The sequence below is a fragment of the Agrilus planipennis genome, unplaced genomic scaffold (assembly GCF_000699045.2).
Source record: "Agrilus planipennis isolate EAB-ADULT unplaced genomic scaffold, Apla_2.0 scaffold16, whole genome shotgun sequence".
In the NCBI taxonomy this organism is placed as follows: domain Eukaryota; kingdom Metazoa; phylum Arthropoda; class Insecta; order Coleoptera; family Buprestidae; genus Agrilus; species Agrilus planipennis.
The window spans coordinates 858,159-881,688 of NW_020438946.1; the positions used below are offsets into that span (position 1 = coordinate 858,159).

Sequence of the window (23,530 nt, forward strand, 5' to 3'; positions counted from 1 at the left end):
AAAAGTAGGAAATGCGTGTAAATTTGTCTTGATTACTCGAATATCTTGATAACTCGAACGAAATATTTTGCGCCAACTTCGATAAGTCGAATTTTCTGGGGGAATCCCGTAATTACGGTCGATTTTAACCTATCTTTTTTAACGTATTTATGCAGGCAGTTCAGTTTCTGCGCTTGCTAAGTTCACTTGTTTGACTTACTAGTTGCTATTAACAATAAGTAAAAAATACTGTGCCTGTTTCATTTATATATTACGTTAAAGACATTTTTGCGTGTGTTAATATGTCATCAAACGTACTTTAAAAACATTGTCTGTTGATCAAAAATTTGAAAATTCGTTGAGTGTCTTGCGTTCCTATTTAAAAGCCAGTGAATATGCAACTCGTAGTACATACATATGTACATACTTATTATGTATGTAAAAATATGTTGATAGTACTGTTTCATAATCTTTGTTATTCCTTTGAAAAGTATAGATATTAAGGCACTTATGTAACATTTAACCAATTTTTACTGAAATACGTAAATACATAAATGTTCATTCGCAACGAAATACTAATTAAAGAAGTATTATTTGATAAGTCGAAGTTATTATGTGTCATATCGCAGTTCGAGTTATCGAAGTTCGACTGTATCTCAGGTTAATGAGGAGAAAAATTGTTGCTGTTGTCACACCCCCGCCGGGAATCGAACCCGGAGCCTTTGGCTTTACCTTTATATTACATGATTATAATACATGTCGTTTGTATGCATGTTCGATGATCATAACATTCAGAATGTAAATAAGGTGTGTTTGGTACCGTTAGTTTCAGCAGGCGTGTACAAGTGAGCATAACTTTACATTATTTTACTATTAACATCTGCGGCTGCATTAGTGATGGGCTCATTAATTCACCTTATGTAACGTTAGGCCTTTAATTGATGCACATTTTACAACAGATGTTCTAAGGTGCAGTCATAAACGGGTCGTAAATACGGGGATGGATCTGAAAGTTCACAGATGACGGATATTGACCTTAACGAATAAGCCAGTGGATTCCAACCTTTTTGTACCTGCGCCCCCCTTTAAAAAAAGAAATTGTTGCGCCCCCTTAATTTTTCTAACAATCTAATTTCATAAATACTCAACTGATATTATAATTTATTTAATGGGCTACAAAATAATATAAGTACTTTATTATGTAAAAATATNCAGATGACGGATATTGACCTTAACGAATAAGCCAGTGGATTCCAACCTTTTTGTACCTGCGCCCCCCTTTAAAAAAAGAAATTGTTGCGCCCCCTTAATTTTTCTAACAATCTAATTTCATAAATACTCAACTGATATTATAATTTATTTAATGGGCTACAAAATAATATAGGATATTATGTAAAAATGTACATAAAATGGATGGATGTTTTAGCATTTGTACCCGAGAAATTCGCGGCGAGGATTGTGGATTAAGTATACCTATTTTGCTGATTCATTTTTTTGACACCTATTCGACTTTTTGGTTTGTATTCGAAAATGATATTTTGGAAACAGCTGCATGCCCCCTTTGTAACAGTCCCGCGCTCTCCTAGGGGGGCGCGCCCCACAGGTGGGAAACCACTGGAATAAGGACTTGTTTAAAATTGTGGTTAATCTTTTCCCTGAATATGTAGAATACATACTATTTATGATGGAATATTTTGAAAATCAGTCACTTCTTCTAATTTTTCGTCTCCTATCGTTATATTCGCTCTTTCTCTAGTTTTTATTCCCTTGCAAACCAGTGACTGATTTTACGTATGTAGGAAGTCAGATAAGTCAGAAAGGAAGCAGTAGTAGGGATATAAAGCAGAGGATAGCACAGGGTCCAGTCGCCTTCAATAAAAAGAAGTCACTTCGATGCTCGCGAACGGTTAATTTAGAAATTCGAAAAGATTGTTAAAGGTGTATGTGTGGAGCGCGTCGTTGTACGGGTGCGAAACATGGACAGTGGGCGCGGCGGAAAAGAAAAGGTTAGAAGCATTCGAAATGTGGTGTTACAGCCGTACGATGGGGATACCGTGGATAGAGAAGGTTAGAAATGAAGAGGTATTAGAAAGAATAGGAGAACAGAAGACTCTATGGAAGTCAATATGAAATAGGCGAGATAGATTGGTAGGACACCTTCTCAGGAGTTAGGAGGAGTAGAGGTAGACCTAGATTAGATTACTGTTCACAAATAGTTAAGGATGTGGGATGTTCTAGTTTTAAGGAAATGCGAAGATTAGCTCAAGATAGGAAAGAGTTGAAGTGCGTGCCCAACCAGTCTTAGGACTGACGACATGATGATGATGATTTTGATAATCAACTTGCTCAATATTCTATAAAAAAACAAGAAAGTCGACCTTAGTCCGCACAAAAAATCATCACCAAGATTCATATTAACAATATATGTCACTAAAAGACGATAGGTACCAATTTTGACACCTATATCTCCACACTTATCTTCCTTTTATATCACATCTCCTAACTCTTAACCTACGTATAAGTTCTCTAAATATTATTTCCACCTATTTGCCTACTCTACTTCTCTAAAATTCCTTCTAATTATATTATAAGCCTCGTCCGTTTTACCTGCTACAAACTTCTGTTCTACTTCTTTACACCTCATATCAATCTACTGTTCGCAATTAGCTACCTTACACTTCCTAATTATTTCCCACTGTATCTCCTATCTTTTTTCGCCTTCGTCGTCTGACCTATTCTTGTATTTCTGCCTATTTTCTATTAGTCCTAAAATCTGGTTAGTTTTACCACGGGTTTCCTACTTTCGTTTTGTTTAAGACCTAATATATTTATAGCTGCAGAATCCAGGCACGTTTTAATGAAGTTAAACTCTGTCTCTACGTCCCTGTCATTCATTTTTCCCGCCTCCTTTAGTATTTCGTCTAACCTAACCTAACCTATCACGCGTTTGGTTGCATTTTACTTTTTCAAGTCAAGACGTCTCCTCCGTTCTATCTTCTTCGTAATTTTAAATTTAAGATTGGTCTTCACAGCTGGATAACTCCTACAGTCCTTCGCTTGATTTTTAAATATTTTCCTTACAAGAATATAATCTAACTAATATCTCTCTAAATCACCTGGCATATCTTCCACGTATAGCGCCTCCTAGCGTGATGTTCAATCAAATAAAGTATTCGCGACGCGATATTTACCGCTAAATTCTATCTGTCTATCTCCCCTATCATTCTTATTACCTAATCCAAAAGAACCTGTTATTGTACCTTCTTTACCTTCACCTACTACTGCGTTGATATCTCCTACAACTATTAGATTTGCATGCCCTTTCACTAAACTTAACACGTCTTCTACATCTGCAAACACCGCTTCTACGTCTTCATCATTGCAAGATAACGTAGGCACACAGACCTGCACTATTACAGTTCTTACCGGTTTCTAATTTTATTTAATCATAACTATTTCATTCGCTTTTATGCAGATGACTTTCTGCACTTCTTCCCGCTTTTTTGTAAAGTCGGTTTACTGACGATAATTGAACGTGACAACGTCATAAGAAAATACTGATGGAATGGTTTCATTTTTCAAAAGAAAATTTTAATTTTATTTGTTTGATAGATATTTTGTATGGATATAGAGAAGGAGGTAAATGTGAATGTATTATTGTATAGCAGCTGTCCACGCGGACGCATCGCTCACTCAAGTAGGAGAGAGACAGATGTCGAACGCTGACGAACGCGGAGGCCGATTGTGCCTCTTTGTCGCTCGTTCCGCGCTCTCGCTTGCACTTAAAGCCTTAAATGGAACGCCTCAGAGCGAGGTAACGCCGCATGAGTCATGTTTTTTCGTGCGTGTAGCCGGCTCCATCGAATTATAAGACGTTGTCACGTCAAAAAAATTAGTTATTTACGTTCGTCAATATTAATAAAAGATTAATTCCTTTGTTGCAGATGCAGAAAATCTGTGATAAGATGAAAACGATTCTTTTGTTATTACAAGTATTTCTTTTATTTGTAGATGGATCATACAACGATGGCACGTAAGTATTGTAGGATTTTCTTTCATTTTTGAGCTATTAATCAATTTTCAAATCTTTGATTTGTATTGTGTCGAAAACATGTCTTGCATGGGTAGTATTCACCCTCTGACAGTGAAAAATTTAGAAGAAATAAGAGTAATATTGTTCCATGGTTATTGCATTCGTTTTATTTAGTTTTATGTTAACCCATGGTGTCAAAATAGACGAATAAAACTAAAAGTGAGTGAAATTGCATAGCAATTTTTGCTAGACTAACTAAAAAAGTTCCTTTAACAATTATTTTATTCAGTTGATTATCGGTAATGTGTAATTATTGTCTCGTAAAATCCAAAACGCATCATAAGTTAATGGAAAGTGCAATCCATTGTAAATTCTAGTAAATTAATACATGTACTACAATTGCTTGAATGGCCTTGTAATTGTCAATTCGCTAAATATCGTAGCAACAATCGGCGATGACCTTTCGTTCTTTTTTTTGCAAAATTATTATTCTGCAACAGTCTTCAATTTACGAGGACGTGCGGTGTTTTTAAAACAACTGAGATACTTTCAATGACGTAAGCGAAATAAATTCCATAGACAGATTTAGTGTTAAAAATTAAAGTCAAATAGGAAGAACTTTAAAAATATGGCGCGGATGAGAGAAAATCCTAAATACTGTTCCCGTCCCCGCCGCGTCATTCTTCGTCTAGCTGTCGTAGAGTTAACGTTGTCATAGTCGTGGCGACCATCTTCAGTTTTTCCATAAGAAAATAGACTGCGTTTCGACCCTAAATGTACTCAAGTGACCCATATACCATTACGGTAGATTTTATTAGGACTTCTCAAAAGTTAGAGTTCTTTCTTTCAATATGAGTCACTGTTTACGTGAACATTCCTAATATGTAAACCAGGAACGTAGCCAAGGAGACAAGCTGAACCCGCCCTAAAAGATTTCTAAAGATTTCCAACCTTTCACCCTTAATTTCTGATCTGTACAGGGGCTGATGCCTTTGCTCTTCAAACGTCTGCCATTGCAAAAGGTACAATAGCCAAAGCTAAGTTGAGCATGTACCATATTCGCCAGATTTGGCTCCCAGCTATTATCCAAAACTTAAATAATCTTTACGTGGTAAAGAATTTTCATCAGAAAATATAGTTATGTACGAGGGCGGTTCAATAAGTACCCGTGTTAGAAATGAAGACACCTTTTTTTTTTAAATTTGTTTTTTTATTTTTCAACATAGTCCCCTTTTCGAAAGACACACTTCTCCCAACGACCCTGCCATTTTTTTCTACCCCTCCAAAAAATAAGATTTGTCGAACTCTCCAAAATCCCCCCTGTCTCGACGATGACTTCCTCGTTTGAGCTAAATTTCCTTCTCTCTAGTCATTTCTTCATGGTAGGAAGCAAGATGAAGTCGCAGGGAGTCAAATCGAGTGAGTACGGGGTGTGCGGCAGCAAATTCATAACGTAATTCATGCAGTTTGGCGGCAACAACTCCTGATGAATGTGCCGGTGCGTTATCGTGTTGAAAACGCACCTTCTTTTTCGTCAAATGCGTCCGTGTCTCCTTCAATTTTTTGTCGAAGCGGTCCAATAACTCACTGTAGTATTGTCCAGTGATCGTTCTTCCTTTTCCTAAAAAATCCGTAAAATGATTTCCTCGGTAACAACGTTTGCCAGGCTTCCTGGTCGCTCCTATCACAAACGGATCTTTGCCCACGTTTAAATTCGTTGAAGCAATATCTAACTGTGGTCGTAGATGGCGAAATGTCTCCATAAAAAGTATCCAACTCTGTTTTCATCTCCTCGCATTTTTTCCCATCCAAAAATAAAAAGCGAGTTACCGAACGATACTGCTCTTATTCCATCTTAACGAAAATAACGAAACACGTCTCAGTCGAATGACTGCCAAATCCAAACTAACCTATCAATCAGTCTGAAATTCGTTTTGGCGTGGTTTGAAAGATGGCAGCACACGATGACAACACCAATTTCCCTCAGAAACGTCCTCCGTCTTCAAACACGGGTACTTATTGAACCGCCCTCGTATACGATAAGTCAGTGGTTTTCAAGACTGAAGAATCTTTTTTCCGACAGACGTTATAGAAATGTTAGAACATTGATAGTAAAAATGTATTTACCTTAATTGACACTAGGTTGAAACAAAAATGTAAAGTACTTGTAAATTTGTTATTGTAAATAGGTCAGGGGCTGAGCAAAAGAATCAATTGTATTACGCAGTGTAATTAAAGAAAACCTTCTAATAGATTTTGCTAATCGGTTAGCATAAGTTTTCATTGATATCTTTTTTAGAAAACAATGGTCTTGGATATGTAACACGTCTAGAAAATGCGAAAAAGTTCCTAACGCTCCTGTTCATAAATATTTTTATAATAGACAAGGTAGGTAGCTACAAAATAATATGTTTTTCGAAATTGCCTTCTTCTTTATCTCTTAAAACAAACTGCACATTCGTTTTCTGTAAAACTAAATCACAAATTTGTTTTAAGTAGCTTTTAACTAAATATATTTTTGTTTATTTCATTTATTAATAATAAAATGTTAATCAAAAACATATCGTTTCGAATTTAATAATAAGAAGTTGCATTTGAAAAGAACCTTCTCATACTGGTTGAACCCGTTCAATTTTAAATATATTTATATAACACATTGCTTCTACTTTTAAAAATAATAAGACAGGTTATTAGGAATTAGAAGGGCATATGTATATAGTTAATTGTATTTTGTAGGATATTTACTTTTAATAAACAAGTCAATTGATTTTTATTAAAAGGGCAAACAACTAAAGTAATTTAAACTGAAAGATTCCAGGTTGTAGGATTTAGGGAATGTCTTCTTTGTTTTTAATAATGATGCAACGGAAGTGTCATAACGGAAACAGAAGTAAATAGTAAATTTTTACGGAAGTGGAAGCGGAAGTGTAATGATCTTTTTTGGCTTCAAAATTGCAATTTTAACGTAAAACTTACACTAAGCAAACACTACACAAAACAAATAAACACCATAACTGCGTTGGTTGGTTTAAGCCCTAAACTGTAATAAAGTTATTTGCAAAGGGTCAATATTATTATTAACAACATTTTACTGACTCTAACGCTACACATTGTTGCTAAAACTTCATAAACATAAACGGTTGATAACAATGTTACAGTGGGGTCGCTGTAGGTATCTGCCCAACAAGCAACGTTATAGCGAGCAATTCCATTTAAATTGTGTTTTGAAAACGTTCAAGTTCAGCCAACAAATAAAAGTAATAAATTTTTACGACTTGTTTTATTGTTCCGATATATTGATTTTAAGAAAGAAGATTTTGTAAAGTTCTGCTAAGTTTCCGTTATAAAAATGCGGAACCAAATGCATAAGCGGATGTGAAACTTCTGCATTTGCAGAAGCAAAAGCAGAGGTCTGTTGCAATCTAGGCAACCCACTATATACTTCTTTAGATTTCTTCTGGTCACAATATGATTTAATCGAAAATCGTAGGGTTGCGGTCGGTACAGTACCTACAGTACATTCAAGCAAGGTGAACGTAAGTCTAACCAATTTTGTGTACTACATACACTACATACTTTCTAGTCTTTTTGCCTAATTTAATATGAAACAGTATGAAAGCTAGAATTGATTAATTAGCCCACACGCAATCTCTCAATAATGTTACGTGCTCTGCACGATGTACGTCCTAATTCTGGATAATTTGTCATATTATTATGCACAAACATTTTCCTAATTTATTTTAATAACATTAACACGTTGTACATAATTTCTTATGGCTAGAAATACGTACACATGTAGATGTACTGTTCAACAATAAAAACTTTTTAGAGAAAGAACCCTTGTATTCTTTAGAAGCGTGCAGACTTATCTGTGGACAGTATGGAGCACTTTGGCCAAGGCCTACTAAGGATGTTGATCTCTCGCAGGACCTTATCAATATTAATCCAAGGTTAGAAAACATAAAAATAAAGAATCAAATCCGTTCAGAATAGAATTGAGTTTTTTTCCGAAAATGTAATTGTTTCTTAAGGGGGTTTTCAAGCATTACTTTACAATAATTTTTCTTCGTAGAATATTTTCTTCCATTAGGTATACTTCATTTACTTTCTCTGGCGATGTGCCCCTTCCAATGTCTTGGATACGCGCTGGCAAAATCGTAGGTAGGGAGAAAAAAGCTCATTATACCCTCAACTCTTGTTCATTAAACATACTTTTTCATACAGTACCTGCCAAAAGTTTTGTTCAGTTATGCATAGTAGTGCGAGTCGAAAACAAGCGTTAAAGCCTTTAATATGTCTTCAAATATAAATAAACATCTCGTTGATATTTTCAGTAGTAAATGGTACCAATAACAGCACATTTGAGCAATGCAATTGTAGCGGATAAAATGGTCAATTTTCCGTGCAGTACTGTACGGATTATACGCTTCTCACCGGATAAGAGTTTGGCCGCGAGTTGTCTCCTTCCTTTTCTGGCCTAGTGCTATTCTTTTCTACTTTGCGCCGGTCAAAGTGAAGGTCACATCGCTACAGAAAGTAAACGAAGTATATCTACAGAATTTGATTTAAACTTGACTTATCAGTTTCATATTTTAATAGAATTGTAATTTACTATAACTTATTGGAACTAATTGAATGGAAAATGTGTCCCTCAACCCTTTACCATATAACAACAATAATCCTTATTTCCACTCCAACAATTCAATAACCCCCTCATTTACGTACCATTCCATCGAAAATATTGTGATCTCAAGCATTTTTTTTGTAGTTCCATTTCGTTTCAAATGTTAAACGCAATAGACGAAGCTAGAGATTTTCTAATAGAAAACACACAACTATTTTTAAAAAATATATTTTTGGAATGTGGCAAGAATTGTTCAGCCGTAAACAACGGATTGGACGCTACCGTCTTCATTTCAATCAGTAACTCTAACATGGACCTTAACTGGTCCACAAACGAAAGTTACTCATTGGAAATATCAAAAGGTAAATACATGGGTCATATTAAATTATTATTTACCATAACATTTGTTTTTCTTTGGCCTCCTTTACAAGTTCAGTCAACTGTAATTTATGCTTAACGTTGCATTTTTACGTATGTTTTTTTCTGTTAGTCAACAACCTTCACTTGGTACAATAAAGGAAAACTAATCCATTAAGACCAAGCGCTTGGATTGCTTTATTGTATGTGTTAACGGAAATGTATGTCCCTAATCCGTCATTGTATACAATTCCTAGGAAATGTATATAATTCCTAAAATCGCCCAGAAATGTGTGAAATAAATTCTATTAGACACATTTCCTAGGAAATATATATATTTCCTAAATAGCAATCGGAAATGTATTACATTCAAGATGTCAATGACTACTGTATTGATAGATAACTCTGATTCTTAACTAACGTGTTTTACTCATTTTATTCACAGAAAGCATTCGTTTTATACATTTCCTAGTACAATATCGGAATTTCACACTATTCCTAGGAAATGTATACATTTCCCAGTATATGTGTGTATTAAAAAATATTTGAAAATATATTTTATACATTTCCTAAATAGTTTCGGAATTGTATACATTTCCTAGGAATTGTATACAATTTCTAGATTTCATACATTTCCGGTAACAAATGCATTTACTACGAACAACCATTACTACCATCAGTAATTTTATTAATAAATTAATTATAGAAGTAACATAATTTTGCAGAAAATTCACAAGCAGTAGATATCGTTTATAACAACGTTAAAATTTTGCCGTTATAACCGTTGATCGCTATATCCAAACCCCATAATATAATACATACTCAAAAATAACTTTTCTTAGTCACTAAGCCGAAATCGGAGATTCATACTTGTATACTTCAAAATAGACAAAAATTAGAGTTAAGTGTATAATAACGTAAAAGCATTTTCAAATATGGCAACTTCCGGTTACACCAGAAATGCACAGTAACTTATTTTAAATGGACCCCCTACGTTTTGTTGCATTTTTGAATTCTCTATAAAAAGCAATATCAGCTTATTATGATATTTTGAATGTGGGTCGCACCGTTCTGGAATTATTTCACGTTTCTTGGAAAATTTGGCGTTTGCAGTGTTTGGGGCCATTTTAAATATCTGAGAAAGGAAAGGATCCAGAGGTTTCCAGTTTTCATATTCCCTTTCCGGAAGAAACCGCCTATTATCTGTAGGTATTAGATAGATACGTACGTTATTAATTGATATTTATGAGTGTCAATATTCACAAATTCAAACAGGTATAACTTTTTTTTAACCGAATATCATATTAATTTTCGCATAGTATAATGCAAAATTAAATTTCCCTTCGACTGGTATTAGTATGTGTGACCAGTAGTTTTTAAGTCAGTCGTTACAACAGATAATTTGACCCCAATTTCGTCGCGTACCTTATATCCGATGACATTACAAATGACAGATATCACCTACAAAAATTATTAATGTGTGGCGCTTAGAAAGTTCGTCGCAATAACCGACATATCGTTGAAGCAGTTTCATTTATAAACGATATCTAGTTTATAATGTTTGTAAACATTAAAGTGAAGTGAATTTTCTCTCAAATTAATAAGAAAAAATTGTTGCTGTTGTCCCGCCCTCGCCGGGAATCGAACCCGTGTCCATGGCTTTACGCGGCAATTCTCTGACTCTGGCTAAGCTACGAGAGGTGACAACAACAACAACTAATTAATTACAAAATATACGCATTTATTTCTTTTCATTTCCTGACATATTTTTTTCTTTCAAATCTTATCAGCAGGCGGAGTCTATGTAACAATAACAGCCCCATCGGCTTTTGGGGCTAGACATGCCCTGGAGACACTTAGTCAATTGATCACTTCTTATAAAATACAAGAAAACGGTATTATACACCACCAATTTGTTATCGTTTCGAAAGCAGTGATAAAAGATAAGCCTCAGTATCCGTACAGAGGTTTACTATTAGACACCGCAAGAAATTTCCTATCAGTTCACACAATCAAACGTCAAATAAATGCAATGGCTTCATCGAAACTCAATGTCCTTCATTGGCATATCACTGATAGTCAAAGTTTTCCATTGGAATCCGTCAGAGTTCCGCAATTATCAAAGTAAGTGAAACTATTGTAAAATTATTAAAATATTGTGTTTACGTCATCGACATAGACTGTACGACCTAATCCAACAGCACATCAGATACATCTAATATAAAAAGTACAAAATATAAACCACTATTTAGCCTAATAGTAGGATGAACTAATTGTGGAGTACAAATAGGGAGCATACAGGAACATTAGAGGTAGGAGACTACACGGCTTGTTAACGTACAACAGAGGCTGTATAAGCGTCACTAAGTTGTTCTCGATGGTCCGTTGCGCTATAAAGCAGTGCGCATCTGACTTGCCGTGTAGACACACATGACGTCATTGTCAAGGACACACTTCCAATATTTTATAGCTCCACATTTTGAATTTTATTTCGTTCTATAATCGCTTACGACAGTCGATATTATTCAAAAATATAATTTCAGTAAAACGTGCAGTACAAAATTTATGAAACATGGTTAAATATAAATAATGATTAAATACAACAAATGGCTTTTAAATATTTCAATAACTTTTATTTTTAAATAAAGTAGTCATGACAAAGACTTACGAGAAGGTCGTCGAAACATAAATAGAATGTTTAAACAAAACATATTGAAGCATTTAAAAGCATTCTGTTGTATTTAATTTTGTTTATGAAAAATATGCTGTAAATGTGTGTTGTAGATATTCTTACCATTTAATAACAGTAAGTAAGTCATTATCAGGTCGTGGAAAAGCATTAGATACGCATGCAAATTGTTAAAATTCAAATGCACGGTTTTAAGTAGCACGTCCAAAGATATGGTACGAATTACCAATTCCAAAACTAACTAAAATTAAAATTAGAAATTTCTAGAAATATACTAAAATTCTATGTATACGAGGGTGGATTGATAAGTTTCCGGCCTGACCAAGAAAAACAAGGTTTTTAAAAATTTTTTTTTTTTATTTCTCAACATAATCTCCTCCAAGGCTGATACATTTCTCATAGCGGTGTTCCAGTCTATTAATGCCATCTCTATAGACTGATTCGTCAAGCTCCTCAAAATAACCATTTACAGCTTCGATTACTTCTTCATTGTCCGCAAATCTCTTACCGCCAAGCCATTTTTTGAGATTAGGGAACAGAAAATAGTCACTCGGGGCTAGGTCTGGAGAGTAAGGAGGGTGCGGCATCAATTCAAACTTTAGATCGTTGATTTTAGCCGTCGCAACGATTGACGTGTGCGCTGGTGCGTTATCGTGATGAAACAAGATTTTTTTCTTCGCCAGATGAGGTCGTTTAATTTTCACCTCGTGGCTCAAACGTTGCAATAAGTCTGCGTAGTATTGACCAGTGATAGTATTACCCTTTGCAAGGTAATCAATGTATATAATACCTCTTGCATCCCAAAAAACAGTAGCCATAACCTTGTTCGCCGAAAAAATTGTTTTTGCCTTCTTTGGAGTTGGTTCCCCTGGTCCAATCCACTGTTTAGACTGTTCTTTGGTTTCAGGAGTGTAGTGGTGGACCCACGTTTCGTCAACGGTTACGAATCGACGCAAAAATTCGCTTGGATTACGCTTATACAATGACAAATTTGCGGTAGAAATGTTTTTTCGAATCAATTTTTGGTCGACTGTTAGCAAACGCGGCACCCATCTTGCACAGAGCTTTTCCATATGCAAATGTTGGTGCAAAATATGTTGCACACGTTCATATGACATCTTACAGGTCTCAGCTATCTCACGCACTTTCAATCTGCGGTCTCCCAGCACTATTTGATGAATTTTTTCGATCATATCTGGAGTTGTGACCTCAACGGGGCGTCCTGAGCGAGGCCCATCAGAGGTGCTCACACGACCCTTTTTAAACTCGGAAACCCACTGCTTAACGGTTGAATATGACGGGGAGGATGTCCCCAGTGTTGAGTCCATCTCTTTTTTAATTTCCTTCGGCGTTAACCCCTTCAAATAAAAGTATTTGATGACAGCACGATTTTCCTGCTTTTCCATTTTTACGAAAACCACAGAGGCGTCTTGTTCAGCGTGCTGTCAAACCTACACTAGCAAGGAGATCGGGCTGAAACTATAGCTACAAGCTATCCAAGGATGGTACTATAGAATGTCACCTCAAGGTAGGCCTAGTGGCGTCATCTCTTGGTTAGGCCGGAAACTTATCAATCCACCCTCGTATTTGTAATCTCACCTTGAACATCAACTGTTCAAATAACTTCAATATAAAATACAGAAAAGCCTGTAAAGACTCCTTAAAATTTTGGCCGTTTGAAGAGACAATGCGATCTATTACTTTGACCCTCTCGTTCCAACCATTGTCCATATTTTAGATATGGTTCTTACTCTTCAAAGAATACATACAGTTTATCAGATGTCAGTGACATAATTCGGTACGCAAAACTTCGAGGGATTCGCGTCATTCTCGAAATAGACGCTCCATCCCATTCCGGAAATGGCTGGCAATGGGGTCGAGAAGCAGGACTTGGTGATCTAGCTGTTTGTGTCAATCAGGAACCGTGGAGGTCGTATTGCATCCAACCACCTTGCGGACAACTTAATCCAATTAATTCTAATGTTTACTCAGTCTTGGGCGACCTTTACTCTGATATCGTCGATATTTTACCAAAGGGAGAAACCTTTCACATGGGCGGCGACGAGGTAAATAAATATTTTAGATAATAATTGGGACGGTCAAAACTGTTTTCTTCTTTCTTGTTTCCACTTGGAAGTGTAGTCATTCGGTGCAGCGGTTAGAGGTGCCCGGTTGGAATTATATCTTTAATTGCTTTGCTTTCCTAAATTCCTGAGAATGTTGAATTTTCTTTAAAGTCCTTTTTCTTTATTAGTGTCCGCTGCAATTCCAACCTGACATCTCTTTTCTAAGTTTATACTACAATATTCTCTACGTATCGTCTGTCGTGAGTAAAAGTAGCCGTTCTGTCAGTAACCGCTCTAGTCTAGTTACTGTTCGTTGCAAGAAGTTGGAGATATGCCCCTTCCCTTTATTAGGATGCGCCGTAAAATAATTCCAAATTCAATCATATTTGTCTGCGTAGCTCACTTCTCCACCGATCATCGAGCGAGAACTAGACAAAAGTGTACAGTACAATTTGCAAAATTATTTAAACTGCCTCGATAAAATTTAAAAATATGCTTTATTTAAAAGCATATTTAGCCAAAAATAATAACAAGTGAATTAACTTAACGTTCTACACACCTATAAAACTTTTGCTTTGTTTTCTATTGTTAATTTATATACATTTTTGTTTTAAGAAATTGCTAAACATTTTCGTCNCACACATTGTCAGGGGGAACAGAAAATAACATGAGGGGATCCTTAGTTCCATCGCCTGCCACTAATTCAACCCCAATCATTAGGCCTTTACCTCGGACATCTCCAACAATTGAAAATTCAGATCTCAATTTTTCTAATTGTAAAAGTAAATACGTTCCGACAATTCTGCTATTCTCTTGAAGTTTTTCATCTTCAATAATCTAAAAAAGAGTGCAGAACGATTGGTCACACAGCTCACACTAGCGCAACGAAAAACACCCCATAAGAATACATTTTTTTATGTTCATATAGACGAGTATATAAACAGTAGGTAAAATAAATACAGATTGTAATGTTTTAATCGTTTACTACAAAAAAAATAATATTTAAATTAAGAGATTAACTTCTTAGATTTCTTGTGAATACTTCGAAGAATTGTACCCCTAAATTGTCAAAGAGACCTATATCTACCCCTAGACGTCGATTCCGAAATGCAAGGGGGGCAGGTCGAAATTTTTGCAAGAAAATGTACAGTTTGTAATGTTGTAATCGTTTACTACAAGAAAAAATACCTAAATTAAAACATTAACTTCTTGGATATGTTGTGAATATTTCGAATAATTATACCCCTAGATTCTCACAGTGGCCTGTATCGACCCCTAGGAGTTGATTCCAAAATTCAAGGGTCCCAGGTCAATGAAAACTAAAATTAGGGGTAATTGAGATGTAAATAGGGGCCGACGACACGGATCCTATTTAAAGAGGTCGTGATCGAAATTTTTACACAAAAATATACATTAACTTCTTGGATATATTGTGAATATTTCGAATAATTATACCCCTAGATTCTCACAGTGGCCTGTATCGACCCTTAGGAGTTGATTCCGAAATTCAAAGGCCGCAGGTTAGTGAAAACTAAAATTAGGTGTAATTGAGATGTAAATAGGGGCCCATGACATGGATCCTATTTAAGGAGGTCGTGATCGAAATTTTTATACAAAAATGTACATTAACTTCTTGGATATATTGTGAATATTTCGAATAATTATACCCCTAGATTCTCACAGTGTCCTATATCGACCCCTAGGTGTCGATTCCGAAATGCAAGGGGCCCAGGTCAGGGAAAACTAAAATTGGGGTTGATTGAAATGTAAATAGGGGCGACAAATTAGAAGAAGTCACCGATTTTCGCTATCTAGGAAGTCAGATAAGTCAGGACGGAAGGAATAGTAAGAATATAAAGCAGAGGATAGCACAGGGTCCAGTCGTCTGGAATAAAAATAAGTCACTTCTATGCTCGCGAACGAATTTATAATAATTTTTAAAATATAATCATTTACAAAGATGAAGAATCACGTGTTGAAGATTTGCCTTAATCCAAAGAAAATTCAGTCAAAAACTCAATTGAAGTTGAATTTATAATAGTTCAATATTAAAAATATGAAGGTGTACCAGAGTGTATCAACCCCCGCCCTGCCTTAACAAGACCATTGAATTAATTAATGTTTCCATCAATTCTTACTTACTTCACATTTTGCTTACTACAACATGTCCTGCATTAACTTAATGATGAACTTGACGTTTGCTATTTTTATGAAAGGTTTTTATACCCTGTTGGAATTCTACTCTGGAAATTGTAAACTATTTGGATAGTCAGGGCCAGGATCGGTCCCACGAATCCTTCCTGGCTTTATGGAGCTATTTCCAACAGGAAGCGTTAAAGAAATTCGATTCAAAAGTTGGAAATGAAAACACACCTATCGTCCTTTGGTCCAGTGCTTTGACTGAACCAGAAATAATCGAAAAATACTTATCCAAAAACAGGTGAATGTAAAACTATACATTTTGCTTTAGAAACATAAGTTCTTTTACACCAAAATTTTATGGGATTCTGAATAACAGTGTCCAAAAAAATGAAATGGAAAGAATATCTATCCAAATAATTCTTCTCCACAGATATATAATTGAAACATGGGTACCATCCGACAATGACCTGCCCACTAAATTAGTGGAGAGAGGGTACAATATAATAGTGGCGACCAAAGACGCTTGGTACCTCGACCATGGGTTTTGGGGTACGACTGAGTATCACAATTGGAGAAAGGTCTATCAAAATCGAATTTTAAATAGTCCAAGTGTGCTAGGTGGTGAAGCATGCATGTGGGGTGAATACGTCGATGACACGTCCATCGATTCGAAGGTTTGGCCGCGGGCTGCAGCCATGGCTGAGAGATTATGGTCGGATCCAAGTTCGTCCACTTCGGCAGCCGAAGCCAGATTTTATAGACACAGAGAAAGACTGGTTGCCAGGGGAATACAGGCGGATGCCGTGACCCCACGATGGTGCTATCAAAATGAGGGAATGTGTTCGTAATAGATATAAGTAAGAAAAACGATAAGGTATTTAAAGTATTTTTTTAATGTTAAAAAGTACAAAGTAGGGCCCAAAAATTCTCCAAAAAAAGTGTAGTATACATACCTAAGCGTTTCTTCACCAAAAATAGGTTTCGTCAGTTCTTCCATCCAAAATCAGCCATCCAGAGTGCGCTTCATAGAGATAATAGACGAGACACAGAAAATAAAAATACATCTTCCGTCTCCTTTTCTTTTGCGCACAAACAGTTGATAGTAAACTGTGCCGACCAATTAAAAGCCTTAGTATAAAATACTCTTTTAAATGTGCATGCAAGAAAAGTAAATCTCTATTTTCCACTCATCAATACCACTAGTAACAGGGTTGCATAGGAGAATTATATCATCTCTATGAAGCGCTTTTCTTCACAAATTGAAGTGGGCTTCGTTTTAATCCATTGTCGTAGCTATTCACTTAATTTTTGCGTCACTGATTCGTTGTTCTAATTGTTGATTACTTGTCAAAAAATCAACAATTGAAAGTTACGATGGTCAACCAATCAGAGCGCGCTTTCATTGTTAAAATTAAAGTAGGCTTTTGTTTTAATAGCTAAGACAACAAAGAAGATGCGCTTTGATTGGTTAATTACCCACTCGTTTAATAAAATCTGAAAAAAAAATAAGTGATAGACTTTTATAAAGAGCCGGGTAGTACTACACCTCTGTTGTAAAATATTCCAGTATTTTATTTCACAGTCAATAGATATTCCACATTCCATATTAAATCCTCTTAGTTTATACATTTTTTACAGTATACCGCAATAGTACTTACAGAACGAAAGAAACGATGCTCCAGTAAATTTTAATTTTTATGTTTCCATTTAAGAAGATCAATTTTATTAAATTATTAGTAAAGATGTGTCTATCATAATCGTTTATTCTAAGAATAAACAATTATAACGCTTTATTACGAAAAAAACTTTACACGCCTATCCTATGCTTTAAATTTTTATATGATGGTACATTTATTACTTATATATGATATAATTTTTTTCCATTTAAAATGTATAGTGTGGATTTTGTTGTTCCGGAAAAATATAAGTGCATCGTCTAGTCAAAAATAAATGCGTAACCACTTTTTTTTTTTATTAAGAAATAGTTCCCCTACTTACCTTATCTACCTTCCAACGCTTTCTAAAAGCTCATTCTCCATTAAATATAAAACTTTGTAAAGATGTCTCTGACATTCACAACCTCGAAAGAAATTAGCCGATCAAGTATTACGTATCTAATAACTCGGTTTGCGGAAGGGAATATTGTAAAACATTACGTTACATACATGACATAAAGGGGGGAGGGAGAGGACAGTAGATGGGGGGCAAGCAACGCACTGCTAAAATTAAAAAACATGGGTGTGTTTGTGTTTTCCAGTACTTTATGTGACATGGTTACATGTGAGCTTAGAGTGTGAAGGAATGGGGGGGGGGGGAATGATGGTAATGATTTTTAAAAACTGCGTTACGTTATGTTTGAATTGCCGAAATTGGTTGTTAAGCTCGGTAAGTACAATTATATATGTAATATAATATTATATTTACATATTCAGGGTGTTCCAGCATAAAAGTTAATTTATTTCAAGAAAACTACACTTAATAATAACGAAACATAAAGGTCAAATTGTAAAAGGCTTGGAAAATACAGTAAGAGTATAATTTAAAAAAGTTCGTCCCGATAAATTTCTTGAAGCCGGTCCTGTAATTAGATGCATATGATGTACATTAAGGTGATCAAAATTTCTTTTTCTTCCAACCAAATGTAATGTAGTAGACCATTGAATATGCCTTGCATTAAAGGGTTGAACACCTAATAATCCCTAATGTGCTACTAAATTAAGGGGTGAGTTTTTGTGAGCCGACCGAAACTGCCCCCTTTTCTTTTTTTTTTTTAAATAAGTTGAAAACAAAGTAAAATTCCAGACATACACTTTTTTATAGAAAAATAAATTTTCCTTCAAAAAGTGTTTTTTCTTTGCTTTTCTGCGTAATTTGACGTTTTATTGTAAAGTCGATTTTATTCATAATGAAAAGCGATTGTTAAACTATGAAAGCAAATTAACTAACGAAGTATTGTCTTGACGAAAAAAAATAAAGCAAAATTTATACGCTGTCTTGCTGCTATAAATTCGCCCTTCCTCCAACGTACAAATTGATCTTTTAGCAAAAAAATCGGTTGTCTGTACAGTCGGTTTACTGACGATAGTTGAACGTGACAACGTCATAAGAAAATACTGATGGAGTGGTTTCATTCTTCAAAAGAAAATTTTAATTTTATTTGTTTGATAGATATTTTATATGGATATAGAGAAGGAGGTCAATGGAAATGTATTATTGTATAGCAGCTGTCCACGCGGACGCATCGCTCACTCAAGTAGGAGAGAGACAGATGTCGAACGCTGCCGAACGCGGAGCCCGATTGTCCCTCTTTGTCGCTCGTTCCGCGCTCACGCTTGCACTTCAAGCCTTAAATGGAACGCCTCAGAGCGAGATAACGCCGCATGAGTCATGTTTTTTCGTGCGTGCAGCCGGCTCTATCGAATTATAAGACGTTGTCACGTCAAAANTATGGTTTATTTTTTCTTCTTGCAAACTTAATTGTAGAATATACCTGAGTGATTGAAACAAAAATTACTATAAGGGACTTTTTTTGTTCTGAAACATAAAGGTTGCCTAATTTGAGATAGGAACGGTACCCTAAAATTGGGTAACTCAAGTAAATGTCCGTTAGCGATAGAACATTGTCTGGTGATGGCAAAAATAAAGTTTACGTGTGTGACCTTTGCGTTGAATGATTCCCAATTTTGGATAGGGTGTCCATCTTAAAATTTGAAAAAATACCTTTTTATACTATTGACTACTTTTTATCCCTCTATGATCGAAATAGGGTAAATATTCTAGGTGTAAGAAAAAGTATCCAAAATTAGACGACTTTCCTCTATATTTAAGGATTTAAGGATTCAAGCACACCCACATGCTATGGTAATAGGAAAAAAATGCGTTATTTATTTACTATCAGATGTGAAATAGTGTACTAATACAACACCACAAATAGATAAATAAAAAAAAAATATTAAAATGATTTATACAGATATAGATTTTTGCAACTTTTACTGAGAAAATAAAATGATAGGGGTTGCTTTAATAACCTACGTAATGATACCCAATAAGATAAGAGGTGGAGAAAGAGGGGAGTAGGGAGGTATTTCTCCCGAAGTGGAGAAATCTGGAAATCTAAACATATTTTTAAAAATCAATTTCTGTAAATATTCGTCAAGTCGCCTTCAACAAGAAAATATCACTTCTATGTTTGCGAGTGGTTAATTTAGAAATTCAAAAAAAATTGTTAGAGGTGTATCTCTGGAGCGCGGCGCTGTACGAGTGCGAAACATGGACAGTGACAGTGGACGCAGCGAAAAAATAAAAGGTCGGAAGCGTTGGAAATGCGACATTACAAGCGAATTATCAGGATAGAAAAAATTAGAAATAAAGAGGTATTAGAAGGAATAGGAGAACAGAGAATAATAAGTCAAAAATTGTTTCTTTTTTGTTTCCACTCCTTTTTTACTACCTACCCTCTGTCGTCCAACCCCCTCCGTTACCCATCAACACGTAATTCCCACAACAATGATACCTTCCCTCCTTACCACCCACTTTTCCCCCAATCTCTTGTACCTACCACCATGCCGCAAGTTAGTAAAGTTAGCCCAAATAATATCTCTAAGCAAAATATAAAAACTGATTCTTTTTATTTGTATTTGTAAAGATTAGAAGCCAAAATAAAATTGTACATCTAATTTTAATGCACCGGGCCAGAGACATTAAAACTAAATTAAATTAAAAGTATTGTAAAAACAAATCTAGTGCAATAATTTATTTTTAGAACATATTGCTTAAAACTGATTCTATAAGTACGGCACTGACTCCAATAATTAAATGTTGGAGAATGAAACAAAATCAGGCACAATAATCGGTAAAAGTCCAAACTTCACAAAGTTTATGAACTGATACCGTGACAATTGTTTCTCCAAACTTTTGGTTCGAACAAATAAAATGTATGAAAACAGACAGTGTATCACCATCTAGTGGGCATTTGTTATTAGTATAGCATTTCATGTGTTAGACGAGTCCTTATTAGCGCGGCTTACGTGCACTAATGAGAGATTTGCGAGACGGTAGTCAACAGATTGAGATTAAGTTTATTTGCGAGACGTTTTATTGAATTATTTACATCCTATTTATAGTATTTACAACATTTACAAGTGTTTATATTTATGTGAAATGCACATTTAGCATTTTGATTCTCGTACTACAATGACCTATACTGGTGAACTTGCTCGAACGTTTGTGCATATACGGTATTTGTTTTTTTGCACACTATACTGGGTGTACCCACATTGACCTTGTCTAACATGAAATACTTCAGTAACAACAACCAGATATCGGTACAGTTTTACTTGGATATTATACAGGGTGGAATATTCTAATGAAATAAATTAAGTAATGAATAAGCGATGAATATTTGATTAAAGTCATTAGACACGTCGAATTTTAATTTTAATAGTTACGTGATTGTAAGTAATGACGTCACGGTATGTCCTTGGATTCATCCTTTTAAAAGAGGTTCAATACTTTTGAAACAATTGAATTTTTAGTAACAAACATGTCAAAATTGAACTTAAAAAGAGTAACTAAAAAAATGTGTAACTGAAAACATGGTGTTTACACTAACTATTCAAAATGTTCATTAATTGGCACTGATTAAATCGATTGTGAAAATGGCGTCTGACACCCTTCGGCATCATAAGAAAAATTCTGTGTTCTTCAATCAAATTAAAATGTTTTCGGTTTTGACATTTTTGTTACTAAAAATTCAATTGTTTTTCGGCCAACTTAACATTTGCAAAACTTTTCTGAATATCTAAAAAAGATATCGAAAAAAGACAAAACGTAGTCAATTTCTTTTAAAAAAAAATAGTATGACGTCGTTACTCATAGTCACGTGACTGTGGGGTGATGAATTAGGAGATTCACTGCTTGTGGCGTNGTAATAGTACATAGGTACTACTAATGTTTATTTGAATTTCTTAATAGTCTTAAAAGAAGTCGCAAATTTGTTAGATATCTTTGTCTTTATCAATTTTTTTTAATTTTTGATAAACAATTTTAAAACTGTAAACTTATTTAAATCACTTTTTGCATTTTTCAAGTATCATCATTAAAATTAATTCCACAAAGACGAGGGCCTCGCAAAAATTAACCCGCCCGGAACCTTCCAATGACTAAGGCCGCCCCTGATAATTGAACCATTTTAACATACATGCTTACCTACCCACTTATCTAACATCTATAAACAAACGGTAAAATTCACCACAAACACAACAAAACATAACAAAGCTCTTTGTGTCTTCGGTGGCCGACTCTGGCCGCTACATCTGCATAAGATTACTAGAGATTTGTTACAAATGATTCACTAAAAACAGTTACTACACCCGAACGTGGCGTTACATCCGAAGTCGCTACAGCCAGCTTTAAATTCAAGCAAAATGGCCGCCATAACGAAGTTCGTAATAAATGAAATCCACTGTATTTTTACCTTTAGTGGTGAGTCTGAGCCTGCTCACCACAATTTGTTATATTACGTTATTAAAAATTGTATATACGAATTTCCCCTTTAAAAGTGTAATAATCAGAAAAACTCATTTAAACTAAAACCTAACCTAACTAAAAGTTCAGACCAGCAATTTAACGAAAAAGTACCGATTCCTATGATAAACTTTTTTCGCTATAAGTATTGTAGGGAAAACACTTATAAGAAAAACTTTTGGTAAGAAAACAGGAGAATAAAAGGAAATTCATTATGTAATTCAACATGTAAAAATATTTTCGTAAAAAGCAGATTTCCGTAAATAAAATAAACGTTAATAGTTTTTTAATAGCTCATGGTGTTGACGCTAAACCAATTGTTCTAAATTCCATGTACATATATATTTCAAAGGTAGCAATTTTAAAGTTAGTACTAATAATAATTTTAAGTGTGGAAACTATAGGTACTTCTCTTTTTAATCTGGCGACATTGGGGTCGAAACTAATCACTTAAAAATATTATATATGTCAATTGTATAATTTAAAATTCTCGTGGCAATGTTGAAATTATGTTTTTTAAAAAGGAATCAATATTATTGATATTATTATATTTCCTAAAGTAAGTTATGTTTATTAGATAAAGTTAGTTAATTAGATTAGTTAATCAACTTCAAAAAAAAAATATTTGTTTTAAAATATGAAAAAAAAATAAACAATTCTGGGGTAAACGTTTGTTAATTAAAATATATAATCTGACACCAACGTTTCGCTACACGATTTAAAAGTATAAATATAATAAATAATTAAAATATGCCACGTGTAACAGATAAATTTTACACTAAAAAACAATTTTACAGTGGAAGATAACTTTATATGTACCTACCTCAAGGTGACAAGTTGTTTTTTTAATAATAACATAAAGAAAACGCAATACTATTGGGACATTTAAGTTAGATTAAATAAAATTAAGACGAAACGTTGGTGTTAGATTATACATTTCCATCTTCACCCCAAAATTGCCTATTTTTTATTAATTTAACATTGATATTTTTGGGGAAAAATTAGTAACTGAATTTTAATTTTTAACTTACATTTCCATGAATTCCACCTCTCCCAACAATAAGACCTAATTCCCTGCAATAGTCCCAAAATTTCATAAATTTGGGGACTGGTAG

General features: G+C 34.7%; 1 protein-coding gene across 10 annotated transcripts in view; it reads left to right on the forward strand.

Annotated features, from left to right (window-relative positions):
- Positions 1 to 17,855, forward strand: part of LOC108744669 (chitooligosaccharidolytic beta-N-acetylglucosaminidase) — a 30,555-nt gene extending 12,700 nt beyond the window's left edge. For 4 of the 10 annotated variants that reach the window (XM_018480545.2, XM_018480543.1, XM_018480544.1 and 1 more), the window contains exons 2-9: positions 3,924 to 4,012; positions 6,312 to 6,400; positions 7,842 to 7,962; positions 8,781 to 8,998; positions 10,784 to 11,117; positions 13,421 to 13,748; positions 15,965 to 16,188; positions 16,321 to 17,855. In XM_018480545.2, coding sequence (XP_018336047.1) covers positions 3,924 to 4,012; positions 6,312 to 6,400; positions 7,842 to 7,962; positions 8,781 to 8,998; positions 10,784 to 11,117; positions 13,421 to 13,748; positions 15,965 to 16,188; positions 16,321 to 16,738 — 1,821 coding nt within the window. In that variant the 3' untranslated portion in view covers positions 16,739 to 17,855. The remainder of the gene's footprint in view (positions 1 to 3,923; positions 4,013 to 6,311; positions 6,401 to 7,841; positions 7,963 to 8,780; positions 8,999 to 10,783; positions 11,118 to 13,420; positions 13,749 to 15,964; positions 16,189 to 16,320) is intronic. The other 6 variants (XM_018480547.1, XM_018480552.2, XM_018480548.1 and 3 more) reach the window with 6 other exon arrangements.
- Positions 17,856 to 23,530: the final 5,675 nt, after the last annotated feature.